Source organism: Bicyclus anynana, chromosome 10 (genome assembly GCF_947172395.1).
Source record: "Bicyclus anynana chromosome 10, ilBicAnyn1.1, whole genome shotgun sequence".
NCBI classification, from domain to species: Eukaryota; Metazoa; Arthropoda; class Insecta; order Lepidoptera; family Nymphalidae; genus Bicyclus; species Bicyclus anynana.
In genome coordinates, this window is record NC_069092.1 from 11,198,316 (window position 1) to 11,223,064 (window position 24,749).

General features: G+C 32.1%; 3 protein-coding genes across 4 annotated transcripts in view; 2 read left to right on the plus strand and 1 right to left on the minus strand.

Moving 5' to 3' along the window:
* Positions 1-3,959: 3,959 nt before the first annotated feature.
* LOC112051602 (U6 snRNA-associated Sm-like protein LSm8) lies at positions 3,960-4,434 on the plus strand. The gene has a single exon (XM_024090317.2). It carries the CDS (start codon positions 4,096-4,098, stop codon positions 4,384-4,386), a length of 291 nt encoding a protein of 96 aa, XP_023946085.1. The 5' UTR covers positions 3,960-4,095; the 3' UTR covers positions 4,387-4,434.
* A 628-nt stretch (positions 4,435-5,062) lies between these two features.
* LOC112051605 (probable mitochondrial glutathione transporter SLC25A40) lies at positions 5,063-13,385 on the minus strand. Of its 2 annotated transcripts, none has more exons than XM_024090320.2 (9): positions 13,145-13,384; positions 11,902-12,059; positions 11,359-11,521; positions 10,409-10,531; positions 9,456-9,554; positions 8,682-8,788; positions 8,499-8,580; positions 8,031-8,238; positions 5,063-5,971 (listed from the first exon to the last, which is right to left on the minus strand). In XM_024090320.2, exons 1-9 carry the CDS (start codon positions 13,233-13,235, stop codon positions 5,911-5,913), a joined length of 1,092 nt encoding a protein of 363 aa, XP_023946088.2. In that variant the 5' UTR covers positions 13,236-13,384; the 3' UTR covers positions 5,063-5,910. The 2 variants fall into 2 exon arrangements, with proteins under 2 accessions (XP_023946088.2, XP_052739748.1); XM_052883788.1 differs by lacking the exon at positions 5,063-5,971 and adding an exon at positions 5,978-7,251 and having other exon boundaries at positions 13,145-13,385.
* Positions 13,386-13,695: 310 nt separating this feature from the next.
* Positions 13,696-24,749, plus strand: part of LOC112051601 (NADP-dependent malic enzyme) — a 43,847-nt gene continuing 32,793 nt past the window's right edge. The window contains exon 1 of the mRNA XM_024090316.2: positions 13,696-13,909. Coding sequence (XP_023946084.1) covers positions 13,881-13,909 — 29 coding nt within the window. The 5' untranslated portion in view covers positions 13,696-13,880. The remainder of the gene's footprint in view (positions 13,910-24,749) is intronic.

Consider the following 24,749-nt stretch of genomic DNA (forward strand, 5'->3'; position numbering starts at 1 on the left):
TAAACCCTTTGTAACACCAAACGTTACCGTAGCATAGAGTACTACTAGCGCCATCTAGAATCTATACTTATAATACGAATTCTGTACATTGAAGATATTTTAAAAATTTTTGTTAGGTGGTGTTATATAATCGATACTGAAGCTAAAAATTGTTTTTTTTTCGATTTTTTGTCGGTCTGTGTTTTTTTGTTATTCGGGCATCACGCTGAAACTACTGAATGAATTTAAATGAAACTTGGCACGGTTTAAGACCATAATACGGAGAAGGTTAAAGGATACTTTTTATTGCGAAAATAAAATAAGAAGGGGGTGAAATAGGGATTGAAAGTTTGTATGGAAAGTCCTTATTTTTAACAGACTTCCAAAAAGGAGGAGGTTCTACGTTCGGCTGTATGTATGTTTTTTTTTTTTTTTTTTTTTATGTATGTCCAGCGATAATTCCGTCAATTATGGACCGATTTTAAAAATTCTTTTTTTGTTTTGTAGGGTTTACTTCCAGGGTGGTCCCATTTTTTTCATGTCAGGATCTGATGATGGCATCCTGGAGAAATTGAGGGGAACTTTCGAAAGTTGTAGAACGGGCTAGTACGTTTATTAGTGTTTCCATAAGGTATTTTAAACCACTACAACTTTATGAAGGTTTGGAGTTGGTCTGATGATGGAGCCGAAACACAGACGATGGAACTCGTCAAGGATTTACAGCAATCACCTTTTGTTTGGGCTTGATTAATTTGTATTGATGAGTACTTTCCACCTATATAGGTTGTGACTGTATTAAGGGTCTGGTGATGAAGACGAGGGACAGTGAAGAGAACTCCTCGACGGTTCACAGTAGCTACCTTGTGTTTGGACTTGATAAATTTGTATTGATGAGAACTTTCCACCTAGATGGATTGTGACTGTATTAAGGGTCTGATGATGAAGACGAGGGACAGTGAAGAGAACTCCTCTACGGTTCACAGTAGCTACCTTGTATTTGGACTTGATAAATTTGTATTGATGAGAACTTTCCACCTAGATGGATTGCGACTGTATTAAGGGTCTGGTGATGATGACGAAGCACAGTGAAGAGAACTCCTCGACGGCTCACAGTAGCTACCTTGTGTTTGGACTTGATCATTTTGTATTGATAAGAACTTTCCACTTAGATAGGTTGTGACTGTACACACGCAGTTTGAATGCTAACACTAAAAATAAAAAAATAAAAATTTTAATAAAAAAAATTCAACCGACTTCCAACTCAAAAACTAACTTTAACTAAAAAGCAAAAAATAACATCTTACCTATGTGCTACCTTCTGATCAGTTTGAAGGCGGTGCCAAGTCAGTATCGTGTTTTAATCAAAGCTGTTTCTGGAATAACCACAGAAATTTTGTAGTTTAAACGTATTTAATTAAAACATCACTGGCTTGGCACCGGCTTCAAACTGATCAGAAGGTAGCACATAGGTAAGATGTTATTTTTTGCTTTTTAGTTAAAGTTAGTTTTTGAGTTGGAAGTCGGTTGAATTTTTTTTATTAAAATTTTTAGAGTTAGTTTTTTTACAACAAATTTGTAATTTGTTCATAAATCATGAAAAAAAAAATACAAAATATAACGGGACTTGAAATTTTTTAAAATTCAAAGTCTAAAGTGGTGAAATAGGGCTTGAAAGTTTTGATTTCCACGCGGATGAAGTCGCGGGCGCCCGCTAGTACTTCACTGTAACTTTATCTAGGGGGCGTAGCTAACGCCGTACCAGCCGTATCAATGATACGGGACTACAATATGGACCCTTGCGTGTAAAAGTATAAAAAAAAAACAGTTCCCGGATTAAGTGTGCATTGAGTCACTGTGATATTTATTTAAGCGAGCATTTTTTTTGAGAATTCTTTACCCTTCATTTGGGGCCCCCGCAACAAGTTTTGATATAGGCCACTGAATCTAGTTTTTTAGCCCCATTCTACCACAGAACAGCGGGACGTCCTGAAAAATCCCTTTGTTGTCGACGTCCAGTCAACCCGCACGAAACGTTTTTTCATCAACGTTTCTAATTAGAACTGCCAAGATGTGGAATGCTCTTCCGGCGCAAAGATTTTATACTATTAGATATGACACTAGCACGTAGAAACTGAGGCAAACAAAAATAACTAATTGTCTTAATATTATTTACTCGCATTGTACACAACGAAAGATAAACAAATAATACGTAAATATAGAGTTGTATGTTCAGGAAGTGAAAAAGCTATATACATAAGTATACCTATAGTGTAAATAATCACAAAATTTTGCATATGTGCGCTCAGTGGAGTAGCTAAATTCGGAGGCACGTAACATATCTAATAGTATAAAATCTTTGTCTACAACCCTATTATGGCAAAATTAAATATCAGAGAAGAAAAATATTTATTTTTCTAATTTAAGTTGGCACGCACAATGTTGAGTTCATGGGACGCGGGATTATTTGGGACGAGCTAGGTACAAGGTTATTCTACCCATACCCTTAAATCTAAGCGGCATAATACCGGGTGAGCTAGGCGCTGCAGCTGGCGATAGGTATAGCTTTTCAGTTTTCTTTGCCGGTAGGGTGATAACTAGCCACCGATGCCTACCAGACCAGTTTAGAAAATATTAAATTCTAAACTAATTTGCTGGAAATCGAACCCAGGACTTCTCTGTGAAAATCACAGTACTGCCCATTTGCGTGGCCAGAGAGGTCGTCAAAATCAAAGAGTTTAATCATAATTATGTCTATCAATGACAGTTTTGCCGCGTTTCACGACAGGATTTGAATTCGAACGCGTGTGAAAGCTAATTTGGAGTAACCTTTTATCTATGGGATAACCTTATCCATGGAGTAACCTTAACCTTAGAATAAATAGGAGTAGCCTGCACCTTCAACTTTCAAGTTCAGCCTTTTAGCGAAGTGAATGTATATTTTATACATATATTTATTAATATATTAATATATATTTTATAAATTACTTCGACCATTAATAACAGGACCTGCCTCGCTGGGCGTTAGCCATCTGGCAAAGATCAAAAATCAATGATAGTAAAAGATGGAGTAACGTTACGTTTGTAGGTATTTAAACCATAATTTTATCAAATTTGTAATAAAAACAATTTCTTAAGAATCGATTTTTTTGACGGCACACCAAAAAATCGATCAAGTAATCGAACATTCTATGTGTATATTCTGTGGATAGTCTACACGATGTATTGGTTAGTCTGTGTAAAAATTACGCGTGTGTGTATCGAGAGTCAAATATATTGTTGTGTGTAGTGTATGGACCTTTGACACCTATATATTATGTATCTAAGGTATGGACACAGAATATATTTAATGTTTTCGATGTGTGAGTTTACCTCATTCCCCTCAAAAAACGACAGACTTTTTTGTTGGTGAATTTGGGTGCGAAACAGGTCCATATTCTAAATAGTCAAAGATAAATTAGTTACAAACCGGCATTTTTAGGGAGCTTTTTACACGACGAAAACGAATACAACAATGAAACATCGATTCTATTGCAACAGTTTTTATAAACGCGTTAGATCATGGATTCTTGATCTTTGACAGAGAGGTAACGGTTTACGAGGCAGGTCCTTACTTTTTATTGGTCTAAGAATAGTATCGAAAATTGACATTTTACAAATGGTCTGTGGTATAAAGTATGTATTCCACGGATATGCAATTATATTTTTGTACAAGTTTTTTCCTTTGAAACTATTGATAAATATAATTTAATCTTATTTCTGGTTAGGGTGATCTTTACACGATGGAAATGATTAAATCAATGATACATCGATTCTATAAAAACAGTTTTAAAAACACGTTAGATCGTGATCATGTACTTTTGACAGAGGGGAACGACGGCAGGTCCTATGGTAATTGATCTGAGGTTATAAAGGATTTGTAACATCTATGCTCTATGGTATTAGCTCAAAAGGGCTAGATAACTAATAATCAAAACAGGGACTAGAACCTAGAGCCGCAAATCCAGTTCATAAAAAAATCCCCATGGCATTTGTCGCGCGGAAGCTAAAAAATCGTAGAAACATATTAAAAAAAGTGAAATAATTACATCGTACATTAATTAAAACATATTTAACACAATGGCATCCGGACTAGAGAACTATATAAATCAAACAGTGTCAGTAATAACTTCAGATGGAAGAAATTTTATCGGTACCTTGAAGGGATTTGACCAAACGATTAACATTATTTTAGATGAATCCCACGAACGAGTGTTTTCGTCGTCAACAGGAGTGGCTCAGGTGGTTTTAGGACTTCATATAATAAGAGGAGACAATATAGCAATAGTGGGACAAATCGACGAATCAATAGACAGTAGATTAGACCTGGGTAATATTAGGGCTGAACCATTGGGGCCAATTGTACACTAATGTAAAAATAGTATAAGTCTAGTAATAAATTTTTTACCTTTAACATAATGTTGTGTTTACTTTTTATAGCTGTTGTCACTTTTATCGAATCGCCTTTAAAAAAATGTGTCCTTATGTTATTTTTATGTGTTATTACTGATCTTTATTTAAAACTGAAACTGCCTCATTGGTCCCGTGGTTAGCTAGTTCAGCTACGGACAATGAGGCCCAGAGTTCGAATACCAGGTCAGGCCAACAAATAAAAAAATTGGTTATTGGTAATTTTCTTACGAGAAAATCCTAATAGCAGCAAAATAATCATTGGGAAGTTGACGGTGTTAGTACACTCCCGTGCCTCTGAGAGCACGTTAAGCCGTCAATCCTGTACCTCATTTCTCACCGGCCGTGTTTGTTTGCCGTCCCATTGGATTTGTGCTTGCACACACACTTGTCTACTATAGTATCTCCTGCGTATATATGCATCATCTCATGTTGAGATTAACTATATTATGGTCAATCTCACCATGAGAACTGGCTGAAGGCTGTCCACATCCCTATTTAAAAAAAATCTGATAGTTCAAGCCTTGCACACACTTTAAGTATATCCACACCTTTTGATATTGCTATGACGAGGTTAAGGGTTGGGAAATAGTTACTTACGTATTTCTAAAGGTTAATGAAATCATAATTTACAAGATAACTCCATATAACATGTTTATTACATACATAGTTAGGTAACTAATATTCAAATAAACCAATTCATATTTACAAAAACCTTATTATATTATATACAGACAGCCATAAATAAATCACTAATTATTTCCATTCAGATTTGTTATTTTCTAATTAAAACTTTAATGGTATTATCCTAATTACTAATTAGTAATGCAAGTGCAGGTTTTAGTACAATTCATGTTTTCGCTCTCTGAATTTTGTAGAACAATTTCAGAATAATTTAATTCATACAGAAAATAAGTTTATTAGTGGAATTAAAACCTAAGGCTAGATTCACATTGCATTGTCAGCACATTTTTATTACACAATACGTCCAAAATAAAAAATAAGTGGTAAGTATATAATAATTATGTTGTTCATTGAACTGTTCAAGATGTTAATACTGCTAAAATCAATGATAATTGTATACTATAAATCTGTTACGTCCCTGCAAAATCACTGCAAAAAGTGATTGGAATAATACAGTACAAAACTGAGTGTACACATTTTTCGAGACCTAGTAACACATCTAACAGTATTTAACATCATTGGCTAAAATTATCACTTGTATTGACTCATATATCTTCTTGTTGCCTTGTGAATCTAGTTTAAGTTCCCAGTAAAGCTGCACCAGATTCTCATAAACTTTACACTACAATTACATAAATAAAATCTATTAGTAAATGACTACATATAAAAAAATTTGGATATTTATTATCCAAATTGTTTTACTAGTGCATGTGCATACTTTAAATAAATATATTTTCACATTTGTATAAACAAATCCACAAATATCATGTCAAACAAAAATATTATATTCTTCTATTCTAATTAAAAGGAAGTGTACTCATTATTGCTTGATGCCTTGCTCACAATTAGTATGTCTTGATGCCTGTAACAATTGGACTGTGTTACTTGATAAGTTGAACACTGTAGCAGTCTTATTTTATTTTCTCGATCGAGTTATAGATGTGTAATGGTTAATTAAGACAGTATTAAATGACATGTTGCAAAAATAAAATTTTAAAAGAAAAATAAAATATAAGTATAAGCTTTATGCCTGAATTTAGCAATGCTACAAAATCTTGTTTGCTGCATTATTTGTGTAAGGAATTCTTGTGGGAATATCAGACTAAGAAGAAGGCTATGTATTATTTCAGACTAGATTTTTCTGTGCTAAATTTTATCCAAATCAGTTTAATTGTTCAGTCATGATTAAGTTACAAAAATATGTCCATTCAATTGAAATCTTCTCATCAATAGATTCATTACATTCATAGGCTCTTCAACATGTATACCTAATTTAATATTTAGCATATAATAATAATAATAATGATTTTTAATAAAGGTAAAAATAGATATAGATATAAATATATAGATCACATTCACAATGGATAATGTATTGATTGATCATGAGTGAGTTACTTTTGGAAGGCCTTACTGCCAACCAATTCACTATCTTTGACACATAATCAACATAATATTAGATCTGAAATTAAGATTCTATGTAAAAATGTCATCCGGTGCTTACCAATATTACACAGTAGGCAAGTAATATTTTGTCAATTAATTTGATGTTTATTTTAATAGGTAGATAATAAATTCCAAAATAGTAAATTGGCCTGCTGGACATACTCTCACTGCTGTGTGTGTGTGCTGTGTATATGAATATGAGCTGATGATGAATTAATGTTGTGTGTGTGTATAACCAGTTGATTATGATTTCTAAACAGATTTCTGTACTGATAGATTAGACATTAGTTCTGTTTGTTTTTACACATTAGTTCTCTGTGCTAAAATACATGAGATGAGATCTCATTACAAACATATAGTACATTTTTATCTACTGGAGTTTATATTCTAAATATTATTTTTTTAATTCCATGACCCCCATGTTGAGGCTTACTCTAGCAGACATGTGCTACTTCAAATGGCACAAATTTACTCGTAACACAAAATTATAATAAGTTATTTTTTACAAATAATAAAAATCTACATAGTGTATCATCTAACACTAATATTCATAGTACAAAAAATTAACACTAAATTAATACATATTTACAATAGATTTTTATACAAAGAAAATATAACAGAAAATAAATTGTACCTAAATAATCATATAACGTTTTTTGTCAATCATCAGTTTTGATTATTTCAATATTAATACCATGGCTGAAATAAAAATAACTGTTAATAAAAAAAATTATGATGTAACAAATACCTACTTTGTTTTTGAAATTAAAAAAAGCATTACAAAATCTACTCCAAATAAGCAAAAAGTTCCACCACGAATTCTAGACAGGGGTCCATCTTCTTTACCATGAACTTATTGTGGCTTCAAGCAGTACAAAGAATAATTGATTAATTTTCTGTTCTAGAAAAAAATATTTTCATGTTTGACGCAACATCTAAGGATGCTATATCTGGGTAGCATTCTGGTTTGGAATGATTGGTTTTTCGCGCGAATCATTTAATCATTGTTAATGATCATAATATGGATCAACAGTGATGGTCAGATATTCGTCATGTTATAAATGCTGAAAGTTATAGATCAACTAAAGAGTTTGGACAGTGGTGGCTTTGGAAAAGAGCAAGTTTCAAGAGTACAAACCTGCTATTGAAACCGTCCAAGTGAAAAAATATCCTCATTTTTTATAATTTTCCAAGAAAAATCAAGACGAATTTTAGCCACATTCGGCTTAGCTTCGTCATAAGCCGTAACAAAATAAAGTTTGACCAAACTACCAAACAACACTTTGAACTATTTTTTAGATGGGTTACCACAAGACTAAGTGACTGACGACTAGGGACACTATTATTCAGATTATGACAAGGAAACTATTTATTCATATTAGATTTTATAAAATCACGAAGGTCTGGATACGACAGGCTCTCTATCCAATAATAATCAAAGTATCTTAATCAGTAAATGAATAACAGAGTATAACTACCTTTGCATCTTTTCCTTATATTTCTGAGTATTGTATTTCTGGAAGAATTGTTTTCCGTACTCAAACGTCGCGATCATGATGGCACAAGCGGGCGCCACTTTGAATATCCTCGGCAGTAAGCCGGTGAAAAGTCCTCTAATACCGTTGTTTCTATAAATATTTCTAGCTATTTCTTTCATATTCGACGCCCTCTGGTGACTTTTGCCATCTGTAAATAATAAAACGTAACCAAAGATCGTTCATTATAGCTTGGCAAGTTCGCAACACTCATGATGGTCGCGGGCTGGGAGGGGTAGCGATGCCCCGCGCGCACGAGTTCATACCCGTGTCACACAATTGAAAAGTTGGAGGTACATGCCCCAGACCGGATTTAAACCTACGCCCTCCGGAATCGGAGGCAGAGAATATATCCACTGGACTATCACGGCTCAACTAACTAACTATAAAAATAATTGAAATTTAACAAACCTGTGTATATTTCCTTTTCACCTAATTCTATTTGTTGATGAGTTTTCACAACGTCAAAAGGTAAAGTTATGAATGCAGCAATCTAAAAAAATTTAAATATACATAATTTATCGTATGTTGTTATTATTATATTATATTGCGTATGAAAATAATATTGATGCTTTAAACATATAGCTAACTTACGCTGCCTGCAACTGATCCACAGAAGAAATTAAATATAAAGGAATTCTTCTCAGAATCTGGTTTATTGAAATGCTTTTTTGTCGCTTCAAATGTAGTCCAATATATTCCTGCAAATTAAATATATTATTATATAACACAAATAAATATACCTAAATAAACTAGAGCTCCCGGTCAATATCCTACTTCTACCCTATCCCGGAATTTGTTACAAAAAAATACATTTCTCCTATCATAGTGTGATGAAAAGTTTACTATAACCTGCCCTAGAGTATGAAGAATAAATTGTACCAAGTTTTGTTAGAGTAGTTTTTATTTCTATAACTAACATACAGACAGACAAAAATTTTACTGATTGCATTTTTGGCATCAGTATCGATCACTAATCACCCCCTGATAGTTATTTTGAAAATGTATTTCATTTACAGAATTGAACTCTTTACAGATTTATTATAAGTATAGATTGGGTTTCTTTGTAAGTTAGATCTGTTTGTAGCTTATATCCACCAGTCCACTAAAATGTGAGTCTAAATTGACTGTTTGTTTGTTTGCATTGAATAGGCTCCAAAACTACTGAACCAATTTGAAAAATTATTTCACTGTTTGGAAGCTACACTATTCTAGAGTCCTATAGACCCTATAGTATAGGGTATATATTGTCCCCTTATTTCTACGGGAACATGAAACTACGCCGGCGAACTAATAAGATGAATATGAGGGTAGGTAGAGGTACTCCTTAAACTTTAATCTTAAACAATACGGTAATGTATTTATTACCTGAGAATGGTACGTCTCTTAGTAAAGTTGATCCTAATCCTCTGAATAAGCCTTTGTATCCCTCATATTTTAAAACTTGACGTAGCGCAAAATTGATTTCTGTAAAAAAAACATCAATACTATATTTCTTTTTAATAGTAATAATCTGTATTAGAAACGCCCTTCACCCATATGTTTAATGGATGAAATGAGATTAATATCAAACAAGCGGACGCCCGCGATTTCGTCCGCGTGGAATTCAGTTTTTTACAAATCCCGCGGGAACCATGGATATTTCCGGGATGAAAAGTACCCTATGTGTTAATCCAAAGTAAAATCTATTTCCATTCCAAATTTCAGCCAAATCGCTTCAATAGCCGCAGCGTACAGGAGGAACAAACATACTTACACACTTACACACAAACTTTCGCCTTTATAATATTAGTGTGATACTGTGATGTGAAGTGTGATGAGATTTAGTAAGTATGCTTAAATATATATTGCAAGTAGGTTGCCTAAAAATTTCCTGACCAAATTATTACTTACCATTATAAACTATCATTAATGATTGCATAGCCAGGAATTCTTGATGTAAACTACCCGTAACATATTTTTTAAAAAAATAATTTTGATAAAACACTTCATCCATTAAACATGAAACATGGGTGAAGGTCGTTTCTTATTTTCTAAGGTCCATATTAGAAACTACCATCACCCAATTTTATTGGATGAAAAGTGTTTTGTGCCTAATGGATAAAAACTCTCGTGTCTGCACATAAGGTACTCGAGGAAGGTCACAAAAATCAGTTTTTTGCAACTACCTCAGTTTCTACAGTTCCAATGGTGTTAACATAAAAAAAAAACCAAGTTTTGTGATCTTTGACCTTCAAGAACTTCACAAGATGTTATGAGACTTTTAAGACAAAAAAATCCAAAATGACTCTGACTGATTTAAAATATAATGTCACTTATACCTGAGTATGTTAACTTCTTAGATTGCATCTTTGTTCTAATTAACTCTAAAGGACTGACAATGGTCACAGCTATTGTTCTGGCCGTGGCTCCAGCAGACATAGGGATCCACATTGGTTGGCCCACTGAAATATTAGAAATGCTTTAAATGACTATTGGCAGTTGCAGAAATAATTATCATTTTATTTATTTTGAAGACACAAAGTATCTGTCTTGGTACTATTATTATATCTTATAGCATCTCTTAATAATATGCTTTGAGCAAGTATTTAACATATAAAAATAACCTTGCATACAAGGTCAGCCTCCTAACAATGACATAACTGTTAATCTATTGTCATACATCAGAGGAAAACAAACAGAAAACACAAACAATAACCAGTATTAATAAGGTGCGTACTGGACTAAAGAAACTCTTAGCTATAAATATTTATAAGAAATACTGTAAGCAAAAAAAAATATCTTTTGTTTTTTATTTTTTTTTTTTTAATTTTCTACAGGTTAGCTTGCTATTGATGGTAAGTGATGATACAATCTAAGATGGAAGAGGGCTAACTTATAAGGAGTAGGATGAAATCCACACTCCTTTCAGCTTCTACACGACTTTGTACTGGAACAATAAATCCCTTGGTGGTACGACTTCGTTGGTAGGGTGGTAACTAGCCACGGCCAAAGCCTCCCACTAGCCACATCTGGACCAATTAAGCAAACCTCTCAATATTATAATATCATTCATGTAATTTGTAAAAAAAGCTCTTAAGTCTTTTGTAATTTTCTACCATTGTACATCCTTTTATTATAAGAGGTCAGTGAACAAAACAAATAAGTAGGTACACATATAAACAAAAAAAAAATAACAGCCAATCAAGTAAGGGTGTGCTATTAATTTATTATAATTATCACAAGCACACACCCATCCATAAATGTTAATAAATCTTATTAGTATACTCACAGTTACCAGTCATATTATTGTAAGCAGTTTTCATTCTGTACCTAAGTTGTTCGTATGATACAAAGTATATAACAGTGCATGGTAGGGCTAAGACGAGGGTGGGACTTAGTCCGGACCATAGTGCTGGCACTCCTTCCGACTTTGCTATTTTGTAGAATGCATCCTGTAAGTTACAATGACTATGTTATAGTACAAATGTTTGCAGGTTTCCTCATGTTTTTCTTCACCATTTGAGACACAAGATATTTAATTTCTGAAAGTGTTTATACTTGTAACTGAAAAGTATGAAAGAATAATCTATCTCCATTCCTCCAACACTATTGTAAAGAGACTTAATTATTTCAGTTTCATATTCATTCCTAATTTGAGCTAAATCCATTCAGTAGCTTTTGTGTCTAAGACTAACAAACAAACTTTCGCATTTAGAATGTTAGTAGAATAAGTATTGAATACATTATGTAAATCAAAAAAAAAATTATTTGAAATAAGATAAACATTATAACATTATGAGTTAATAAGAAAATAAGTCTTAAAAAACTTGACCATTGTTCCATGAAAATGTACTCTTCTGGGTATCCATGCTGATTCTCCGCAAGGACACAGGTGTTCCATTAAGCCATTGCAATACAAATAACATTTATTTGACATCAATGCCTTTTGTTGTGCTTGCAATCGTATCTTCACTACATCTAAAGGTGTCACTGTAAAAATAAAAATATAATTTTACTAACCGTTCTGGGAAACAGTTATTGTATTTCTAAAAAATACTAAAATTGATATTATACAATAGTGGTACCAGGGTGAAAAACTTTATAAAACCTAAAACAAAACTATGAAAAAGGTCATTGGAAGCATGCATTGACTAAAACTGAATTATTATAATAAGGATGTCTGGCCAGTTTCTTCTAGCATGCAATTTCAAATTTATATGACATTTAGAAAATTTAACAGATATGAATGATATTTAAACGGGTACATACCACGATAAAACAACGAGATTTTTATTGTCGATATTTCGACAATAAAAATCTCGTCGTTTTATCGTGGTATGTACCCGTTTAAATATCATTCATAATGAACAACCACGAAATAAGTTTAAAATCATTAAATTTAACAGAATTTTAATATACACCTAAAGCATGTTAACAATACTTTGTCAGTAGTTGATGAATATTGGACCATTCAACTCTCAACTTTTTGGAAATGGGTAAAGAGAGTTCCTGATGCTATGCAGGTGAAATGATGATGAGCGTTTTTATTTCCATGGGAATACAAGCTTAAAATATAGCCTATGTTGTGGTTGATTTGCTCTTTATATCGGTGAAAGAATTTTTAAAACTAGTCCAGTACTAGTTGAGGACTCTCATCAGTTTAGCTATGTAATGGAGAACCAAGCTTTTAAAACCATACCTAAAATAATACTCATTTACTTAAAAGTATGAATTTTAGGAGGAAGTTATTATGAAAACATAGATGGACAATCAAGCAAGTAATTAATTACACATAGGTTTATGTTTATGTATTTATATGGAAAGAAGATAGATAACTTTAGATATCAATAAAACAACGAGAGTACAAAAGTCAACAAGTTACTAGACATAGCATAATATTATAAAACTATTAATGATTATTATTAGGTATACACAATTTGAGTATTATACCCAGATTGTTTTATCATTATTAACCAAACGGAACGGTATTGTGTAAACAGGTGCATGTCTTATTAATCACTTTACCGACACCAAATTACCTTATTTAAATATTAGTAGAATGTTGGGAAACTTACTAAATAAAGAGGTTATCAGAGCACCGGAACATGCCGATGCCATTTGTTGGAACGGCGTTATTCGAAATTGAGGATCATCTGCACGAATCATGGCATTTAATTCAATAAACTGACTGTGTGTATGAAAAAAGATATTTGTACCAAACGGGTTAAACTAAACAAGTAATGTAAATATTAACTCGAAACTCGAATCGAACTCGATCTCTTGTTTATTTCTGCTGTCACATTTGTCATTACAAACGTCAATGTCACTGTCAAATATCAAACAGCCGTAGATTAATCAAAATATTATACCATAGACCATAGACTCTTCTTGCCATACTATCGAGGGACGTTTAGATTTTAATAAATCGAGTTAAATAGATATCGATTAAAATACAGCTCCATTTATTGATTTAAACATCACATAAATGATAAAACTGTCAGTTTTTTAACTATATCGGAATTAATTTATTAGCAAACGCAGGAACATCCAAAATCGGGATGCCAGCTTTTCAAGCACAGACTATACTATGACAATTGACAATTAGTTTTATGTCTGTGATTGGAAGAATCTGCGAGTTGCGACTCTGCGACTGCTTCAAAGCCAGTCAAATAAATTCAGGCTGGAAAATTCACGTAAAGTCGTAAGTGGTTCAATACACATGGAGTACGTTAAAACGTTTTAAAAAATAAGTTTTAAGCAGTGAATTGTTTACCTGTTGGCTCGTGATTTGGTCGACGAAAAATTTTTAAAATGTTTTCCAGCATACCCAGGTCATTGATGTAAGTAACATTCGTTTATTTTTGGAGTTTACATAACGTGTCACCTGTGTTTTAGTCAATTTGAAAAGAAATTATAAGTCTGTCGCCTGCATAGAATTACAGTACACTATAAATATCGGGTTTAGTTCTAAATTGTAACAGTCCACATTTTTTCGGTGGCGTTTGAACAGATATTACATTACAGGTTTATTAATCTCAGTTCCGCCAGTTTTCTTAATTTTCTTAGATTAAACTGTAAAATAAATTTTTCGCAACTAGTACAAGGTTAAGGTTACGAGGAAGTGTAAACTTTATCTCAGAAAACGAGTTTTTGGCGTAGCCTATTGATCTTCTGCGTAGCAAATGATATCATGTTTCTCGAGAAATTTGGCGCATTCCAATTCATAACTAAAATAAATAATAGCATTATTTCATCCTTAACAATTTTGTGATGAATCATACAGCAATACTAATAAATTAGATATTTCAAAAAGTTGATTATAACTTTATAGGTTTGTATACATAGTAAGTAAATAATATGATAAATATTACTTAGACAATATGTTAATCTTGTAATATAATTATTATGTAACTACCTAAACCTTTTAGTAGGCTTTGAGGTGTGTACATGTTGTGTTTGAATGACCTACTTTTAGAATGACCTAATTTAGTTTTGGCAAACCCTGACATAATAACTTTTGTCATACAAGGAAGCAGAATAAGATTGTTAAGTATATCTAGCAAGAAAGCAGATTTTATTTATTATTGAATGAAATTATAACATAAATAGCTTTATTAGAAAAACTAGTGGACATCTGCAACTGTGAAAAATAATACTGAAAGATTTCATCCCCTTGTTATCCCACTTACATTTTATATTTGCCATGATAGCCAATGTACTTATTACCATGAACATAACTAAAGTTTTTTTAACCCCTTTTAACACTAAAGGGGTAGTATTTTAAACAATTCATCACATTTACTTACCTAATATTTTATGCATAATTTTTTATAACTATAACTTTAACAATTAAGGTTTTGACAAACTTTTGACTCCTATTTCACCCTTTTCTATTTTTATCTCAGGGACTATGTTCTGCTCCAAGGTCCCATTCATCATAATCCAGAAGTTTTGCTATGAAGGCATGACAGACAGTCTGACTTACTTTTGCATTTATATTAAGAATAAAAGAAAAAAAAAAAGATATTAACAGAACTTACAATATTAATTAGTAAATGCTACATTTCAAATGAAAGTATGTGTTAGTAAATAAATTGCCATGACCAGTGTGACCTCCTTTTTGAATGTTCTGTATGTAGGAAAGTATACTTGGCAACATGTCTGGGCACAATTCGAATTTAAAGTATGCATGATTGTTTGATTTACTTAAATATAAATAAATAACAAAGTTGAAAATGTTGAAAAATCCTACTATGCCCAATGCTTAAACATAGCTGAAAAAGGATAAAACGCCCTAAAATCTGTTAGTCAGTTTACATTTATGATGATATTATTCATGACATCACAAACTTTTCGCAATCTATTCTCAAGTAAAGTCCTAAAATGGCCTGTACCATTTCTCCATGCTTATCTTATTAAAAATAAATCTTATCTATCTTATTAAAGTAAAACAGTTGACCTTCCCTGCTTATTTTGTGTACCTATATTGTGTTTCAACGTTTTTGAGCTCAAATGGTTTCAAAATAAAATTTTGTAATGTTTGTTTTTGAGATTTCTCTGAATCTGACAGCCCAAATTGGTTTAAATTGTGTTGGAAGTCTATATTATGACCTAATTATGGAGTTATTATAGATCTGGTCCGCTAGTAGAAATTATAGGTCACTGCTCAGCAAATGTAACCTATTTATTGAATTAAATATGTGTGATACAATTTGTGCTTGATCTTGGCTTTCAAGAAACATCCAGGCATGGTCAACACAATTATTAATGTAATTAATAATTAATATTAATATGTTCCAAACTGAAAATTACATGAATTATGAGGTGGGGAGGTCGGTTTACAGCATTTCGACAAATAATGTTAATTGGAAGTGTTTTTCCATACACATAAAACATACCATTGCCTGTAACTTAGCTCGCGAAAAATTGTTATCCTTCAGTATTCATCTCGAAATTGTTATAGTCAGATTGAGTAGGTATTTTAAACTATGTAAACAAACAAAAACAGCTGACTCAGGTTTGCTCAACATTTTATCATTATTTACGAATATTATCATGAAATAAAACTTCCTGTGGTACACAAATATTTTTTTAATTTTATATTCCTATATAATATATCCTGTTATTTATCAAACAGATAATGCTTCACTTATATTAAGGGTTCCGTAGGCAATAAAGAACTCTTATAGTTTTGTTTCTTTATTATGTAGAAGCAAGCATAAGGTTTCCTCGACATATTTAAACACATTAATCAAAACGGTTTTCTCGGAGGACGATAAGGGTGATTGATTCGTACGTTTCTTTTTTGGTGACGGAAACAATAGCAACGCGGAATAACTGCTCCGGCTAGTACCAGGCTCCGGTTCACTAATTTTCGTACTAAACTAAATAAAATTAATTAATTAAACTGATAAAAAACCCGACTGCATAAATGATAAAAAAACTGAAAAGAAAAAAAAAGCTCAGTCCAGAAGTGTAGAAAACAATTAGAAAACAGTCGGGACCTATTATATTGAATAGAATTTCGTCTACATTTTTTATTAGGTCCCGACTTTAGTTTGATCAATTTTTATATCATTTATGCCGGGTTTTTATATTTGTTTAATTAATTAATTTATTTCACACTTTTTAGTTACGATAGATGGTGAATTTCGGATTTATTGGTTACGTTTGTTACAAAGTACGATAATGTATACCTAAGTCCAACCGAAATTAAGTAAATATTCAAAAAATCTACGCAACCCTCGGTGGCCGAATCCGACTCGCACTTGTCCGATTTTTATAATCAATATATTTCTTTTAGTCTATTTTAGGTGTTTTATAACTACACTTCATAAACCTCGCACCTTATAGTCGTCCGCCTCGCGTATTATGTATAGACTTAATTAATATTAGAATTAATAAAAAACGTTTTCCTAATTGTAGTTTTTTTAACATGGCCATGATATACTATTTTGAAATTCTCACAAAAATCCCTTGAATTTGATTCGCATGTTGCAATATTCACAAAAAAAAAAACTTCACCCCGATTCTATAGCGTCTCACAGTCGTCTTGTTGGTTTTTTTTTTCTAATTTCACCTATCTAAGAACACTTGGGTTATTAAAACAAATCTAACGTTATCTGAATTACGTAAATCCGTTCAACGGTTTGGAAGATATGAGGTAATAAAGAATATTACATACATACATACAAGATACGCGCGAAAAACATAACCCTTCTTGCAGTCGGGTAAAAACAGTAAACAAACAACAAATAAACTATAATTAACAATAACAACGAAACGAGAACAAAACGAAATAACAAAAATTACAAGGGAAGAAAATACGCACGACAGACTGGATTTAGTTAACGAACCATTAACGAATACTGATATGTAATGAAATGACATTTCAAATTTGCCGCGCTTCGCGCGTCTATGAATTGTCCGTGGATGTCGACCGAGGTGACGCGTGATGTAATGGCGGAGAATATAACATTGTTTTGTGCATTTTTAAAGTTAAAAACCTTATAAAAAGAATATTACTGAGGATATTAGTGTACTTTTAAATGTCGTTTCTTTGATATTTCAGGTGAGTTATATGCCATGATTGTTGTAATAGTGAACCTAAATTATTATATTTACCTAAATAAAACCAAACTTTGATATTTCAGAGAAACAAATTTGGTTCATTTTTGAATATCCTCATCAATCCACCTTATAAAACGACATTTATTGTTAACTAAAAGGAGATGGACCGGCTGCAATTTGAGTTTACGATGATAGCCTCAAATGATGGCAAATCTAATGTATTAGCCATAACCTCAATATCTACAGAAGAAGGAAAATGTTATGTTTTACCTGATGAGCTGAAGCCGGTGACTCATCATACATATATTGTCAAGATGAATACCTTCTCAAAAATAAAAAATAGTATAAAGAAAAGGCATCAAAGTAGAAAAATATGGATAAAGTTGGATGAAGATCAAAAGAAAACATACGTTGATGACGAAGGTAATATGCAATTTTTAGACATATATTTAGAAGAAATGAGCTCAAAACAACCAAAAGATAAAGATGATAATTTGCAACATATCTTGGAAAAATTAATAGAAACTACAACGAAGAAAGAAAATCAACATAACCTAAAAAATGTTTCAGAGAAATTTGTTCTTGAAAAATTCACAAGCAAGAATCCTAATGCAATGCAATGGATAGAGAACTTTGAAAAAGAGTGTGAGCGATTTAATATAACAAAAGATGAAACCAAAATAGACATATTAAGGTTATTTTTAGAAACATCTTGTTTAGATTGGTATAGCTCGATGGTCATAAAACTAACAATAAATTCTGAATGGAATGAATGGAAAAACAAATTTCTAGAAACTTTTAAAAACCAAGGATGGGACATAGTTATGAATGCTCTCGCATTCAGGTATAAAGAGGGACTGTTAATTGATTATGCTATAAGAAAAGAACGGCTTATACTAGATATAAACAAATCAATAGACTCCAAAACAATGATAGATCTTATTGCGACAGGTTTACCTGGGTTTATCTTAAATAAGTTAAACAGGGACGATCTTAATGACACAACTGATTTGTTCAACGAGATAAGGAAACATGAAGGTATGATGTACAAGAAAAACTCAACTATAATAAAGAGTAGTACACTCCGTTATAAAAATAAAACTAATGAGAAGAAGCCATGTAAGACTTGTGAATCTTTGGACAAAGGAATCAGATATCATCCGGAGGAGTCATGTTGGTTCAAGAAAAATAAATCTGAAAAGAAAAATGAATCTGAAAAGGGCTTTAAAGCCAGAAATGTGAATAATAACTCAATTATTGAAGTAGATATAAATACTGAAAAAAAAAACGAGTAAGTACACCATTAATCAGAATCAAGCTTTTATTAGAAAATAAACTAGAAGTGAGTGGAATTTATGATTCAGGCTCACAGATCTCTTTAATAAATTCAAGACTGATTAAATTAAAAAAAAAAAAAGACAATGTGAATGTAGCATATATGAAAACGGTTAATGGTGTAAAGAAGACGGATGGCTTGATTACAATAAAAATAAAAATATTTGATTTAGAAGAAGAGATGGATATATATATAGTGGAAAATGAAGATTTTGATGATTTTATAATAGGATTGGATATTATAAAAAAATTCAAATTAACCCAAAATGAAGACTTGCAAATAGAACAAAAAACAACAAATATACAGGACAGGACGTCTAAAACTAACATAAATGAAGAAAATAATAGAAAAATATTTACAATAAATTTCAATGAACACATAGAAACAGAGGAATTTGTAAGTACAATAGACCATTTAGATGAGAAAAAAAAGAATGAAATAGAGAAAATTATAAAGGAGTACAAAACAATTTTTGCTAAGGACAAGTATGATGTAGGATCAGTTAAAGATTACGAAGCTCACATAGACTTACTAGTAAATACATATTGTAGCAAAAGACCATACAGATGTACAATAGAAGATAAATTAGAAATTGAAGAGCAAATATCCATGTTATTAAAGAATAATTTAATAGAAGAATCTTACAGTCCTTTCGCTGCTCCAGTGACATTGGCATTTAAAAGAGGTGAAAATAGAAAATCCCGCTTATGTGTAGATTTCAGAGAATTAAACAAAATTATTATACCACAAGCTCAACCTTTCCCGTTAATAGATGATTTGATTATTAAAACTAGAAATTGTAAGTTTTTTACTACACTGGATATAAACTCAGCATTCTGGGCAATACCGCTACGGGTGGAAGATAGAAGTAAAACAGGATTTGTCACACAAGATGGGCATTTCCAGTGGACTTGCCTCCCTTTTGGCTTGAAAACATCGCCAGCAATTTTTCAGAGAATTTTAAGCAATATTCTAAGAAAGCACAATCTCACAGGATACTCTGTAAACTATATTGATGATATTTTGATATACTCGTCCACCTTTGAAGAACATATAAGACACATAAGAAATGTATTAGAGGCAATAATAAAAGAAGGCTTTCGATTGAAGTTTAAGAAATGTACCTTTGCATCAGACTCGGTGAAGTATCTCGGTCATATAATTCAGAATAATTCAGTAAGACCATTAAAAGACAATTTGATTTCAATAAAACATTTTCCAACTCCTAAGACGCAAAAGAATATCAGACAATTTTTGGGAAAAATCAACTTCTACCATGAATACATACCAAGAAGCGCAATTATCTTAGACCCATTACATAACCTATTGAGAAAAAACGAAAAGTTCATTTGGTCAGAGAAGTGCGAAGAATCATTTAATAAAATAAAAAAATATTTATGTTCTCAACCTGTGCTGGAAATATTTGACAAAGACTTACCAATAAAAATCTTTACAGATGCGTCTTTAGAGGGTGTTGGGGCTATATTAAAACAGACACAACTAGACGGTAAAGACAAACCAGTGGCATATTTCTCAAAAAAACTGAATGAATCACAAAAACGAAAAAAGGCTATATATCTGGAATGTTTTGCTATGAAAGAAGCTGTTAAATATTGGCAACACTGGCTCATTGGAAAACAGTTCACTATTTACTCAGACCATAAACCTCTAGAGAACATGAATATTAAATGCAGGACAGATGAAGAACTGGGTGACCTTACATATTACCTATCTCAATACGACTTTACAGTAAAATATATACCTGGTAAAGAAAATGTAGAAGCAGACTGTCTGAGCCGAAACCCTGTATTAGAATCAGAAGAGAACAAAGAGGACCTATTGAAAATAGTTAATTTAATACAAATAAATGATATTGTTGAAGACCAAGAGAAAAATGAAACAATAAAAGAAAAAAAACAAAATCTAATACACAAAAATGAAATTTATTACAAAAAAATAAAGAAACATGAAAAGATTATCCTCTCAGAAGAATTTAGTAAAAAACTTATAAAAAAGGTGCATGAAGATTTATGCCATATTGGGATCAGACAATTGCAGAAAAAAATAAGTCCAATATATACAGCTAAAAACCTTACAAAAAACATCATAAACATTTGTAAAACATGTGAAATATGCATAAAAAATAAATCAAGATGTCAAGGAAAATTTGGATTAATGTCACAATTGGGACCAGCAACAAAACCATTTGAGATAATGTCAATGGATACCATCGGTGGCTTTGGGGGATCTAGGTCAACAAAGAAATACCTACACCTTTTAGTAGACCACTACACAAGATATGCATTTATTGTGACCTCAAAAACACAGAATGCGAGTGACTTTATAAAACTAACAAAGAAAGTACTAGAGACAGATGAGATTGGAATAATTCTGACAGATCAATATCCGGGCATCAATTCAAAAGAATTTAAACAATATTTGCAAGAGAATAATATTAAACTAATTTTTACAGCTGTGAATACACCATTCTCAAACGGTTTGAATGAAAGACTAAATCAAACCATAGTAAATAAAATAAGATGTAAAATAAATGAGAAAAATAATAAGAGAACATGGACAACAGTAGCAAGAGAATGTATACAGAAATATAATGAGACAGAACACTCTGTTACAGGTTTTGCACCAAAATATTTACTGGATGGTACAAATGTCAGTATTCTACCAAACGAAATTAAAACAATAGAAAAAGAAGAGAAGTGGATTGCTGATAAAAGATTAGCATTAGAGAATACAATCAAATCCCATAAGTACAACAAGAAAATATTTGATAAAAATAGAAAAATGCAAGAGTTAGATATAGGAGACAGTGTATATGTAGAAAATGGAAACAGACTAAATAGAAAGAAATTGGACGAATTAAAAATAGGCCCTTTCAAAATAGTAGAGAAAATATCGAAGTCCATTTATAGGATTGACAATGGCAACAGAAAACCAGAATCAACTTTATTCCACATAACCAAATTACAACCTGTCACAACAGAAGCTGAAGAAGATGAAGTAGAAGAAAACAGACATCAATATAGTATATAGGTACATTGTTATTGTTATTTAGTATTTTCGATCTTAAGGGGGGGAGATGTAATGAAATGACATTTCAAATTTGCCGCGCTTCGCGCGTCTATGAATTGTCCGTGGATGTCGACCGAGGTGACGCGTGATGTAATGGCGGAGAATATAACATTGTTTTGTGCATTTTTAAAGTTAAAAACCTTATAAAAAGAATATTACTGAGGATATTAGTGTACTTTTAAATGTCGTTTCTTTGATATTTCAGGTGAGTTATATGCCATGATTGTTGTAATAGTGAACCTAAATTATTATATTTACCTAAATAAAACCAAACTTTGATATTTCAGAGAAACAAATTTGGTTCATTTTTGAATATCCTCATCAATCCACCTTATAGATATATAAGTAGGAGTATTAGTCATAGACAGCAAATAAAGTAGTGTTCTGTGCTGTGAAGTGTGAACTGTCAAATGTCAAATCTTCTTTCACTTATTAATACAAAATCAAAAAAATTATCATAGTATATGGTAATTCTGCAATAAATGAAAGGTTAAATTCACATTAAAATAAAAGAAATCATCGTTTTAATTACAACTTCTTTCTTCTTTTGATATGAAAATACGACATTTATAAAATAATTAAAGTTATAATTTAATTTTATAAATGCACATTTAATACCCATAAAACTCAATATCTTTATTTTTCATAATGGTTTGTGACTCATGTCTGCTTGGGTTCTTTTTATGTCGTTTGTATTGTTTTTGTGTAAACTCTATATATTTAACATAGAGGAATTAGAAATGGAAATGGATCGCACCCAAATGCAGCAACAAAATTGTCTGTCGTTTTTTGAAGGGTACGAGGTAAACTCAGTCATCGATAATATTTAACAAAAATAAATAATAAAATATTTAACAAGAATAATATAATCTGTACACAGAATATTAAATTAATGGATCGATGTTTTGCTGTTTGTTCGTTCGTTAGAAGAATAGTATCTATTTTTCTTTTAGATATGCTTGTTTTTATTACAAATTTATTATTTATTATAATTATGTTTTTGATGACCTCCGTGGCGCAGTGGTATGCGCGGTGGATTTACAAGAAGGAGGTCCTGGGTTGGATTCCTGACTGGGCTGATTGAGGTTTTCTTAATTGGACCAGGTCTGGCTGGTGGAAGGCTTCGGCCGTGGCTAGTTACCACCCTACCGGCAAAGACGTACCGCCGAGCGATTTAGCGTTCCGGTACGATGCCGTAACCGAAAGGGGTGTGGATTTTCATCCTCCTCCTTACAAGTTAGCCCGCTTCCATCTAAGACTACATCATCACTTACCATCAGGTGAGATTGTAGTCAAGGGCTAACTTGTAAACAATAAAAAAAAAATCTTAGATTGCATCATCGCTTACCATCAGGTGAAACTGAAATCGAACGTCACGTCATCTTTTAGTGAATTAGAAGTTGTTGACCATTTTTCATGCCATTGAACTACTTACTACACAAACCGGAATGATTAGGGAGTTTTTTCAGTCGACGAAAACGATTACAACAATGAAACATCGATACGATATAAGTATACACGCGTTAGATCGTTGATTGATTGACAGAGAGGTAACGTCTTGCGAGGCAGGTCCTTCTATAATTAGTCCAAGATAATTAATTAATTGTATGTGAATCCGGGCTCAAAAGGGCTAGAACCCAGAGCCGTAAAACTTATTATTAAAAATAAAATGTATGTGAATCGAAACGAAAAGTGTCGCCTAAAAGAACCTTTTTGAGGAGTGATATTGTTGTGTAAAAAGCCTAAAGTTGTGGACTATAGTTACGTTATTTTTGTTTATGTTATTATTAATATATGAAATTGAAAAAAAAATTTAAATACTCTGCTCTGTTCTGACTCTGTTGACTTTATTCTCTGAAAGATACTGAGGTAGGGATAATTGATTTATTTAGTGAAAGACCAAGCGAGAATGTTAACCAGATCCGACAGAAATTTCTTTTCCTTTTCATACGAAACCTGCTCTGGTCCAATTTATGAGGACTTTCTATATATTGTAGAGTCAACATCTGCCGAGTATAGGTTGAGTATTTTCTGACAGATCTTGGTGACGTCGTTTAGATTTATCAGATTTCTGTGGAGAATAGCAAAATAAATCATTTATTTCCTATTCATCATGAACTTTCGCAAAATAACGCAAAATCAATGCTGATTCTCAGGTAGGTATGCAGATATCCTCACTTAAAATGCACATAACTGAAAAGTTAGAGGTGCATGCCCTGGATCGGATTCGAACTTACGCCCTACAAATCAAAGGCGGGCCATTTCCACTGAAGGCTTACACTAATGTGTAGTTTGAGATTTTACAGTTAACTTACCTCACAATTGTAGGTCAATGCAAATCACCCTATAATTCCCTTAAGAGTATCGAAACATAGCTTTTTGCGGCATAAAAGAAAATGAACGTACCGTGGCGCTTGCGTTCACTATGCTAGGACTCACTAAAAACAGAAAAATAAAATTATTTTTAACAAAACGGCTTTAATTAATACATCACTGGCTTGGCACCGGCTTGAAAGTTATTAAAAGGTAGCACATACGATGTTATTTTTTGTTTTTTTAGAAGAAGAAGTTTTTATTTTTGTGATTTAGAAGTCGGTTAAATTTTTTTGTTAAAAAGATTTTATTTCTTTTTTAGTTACGGAGCCCTAAAAAAGTAATCATAAATAGAATGCCAACATAATACC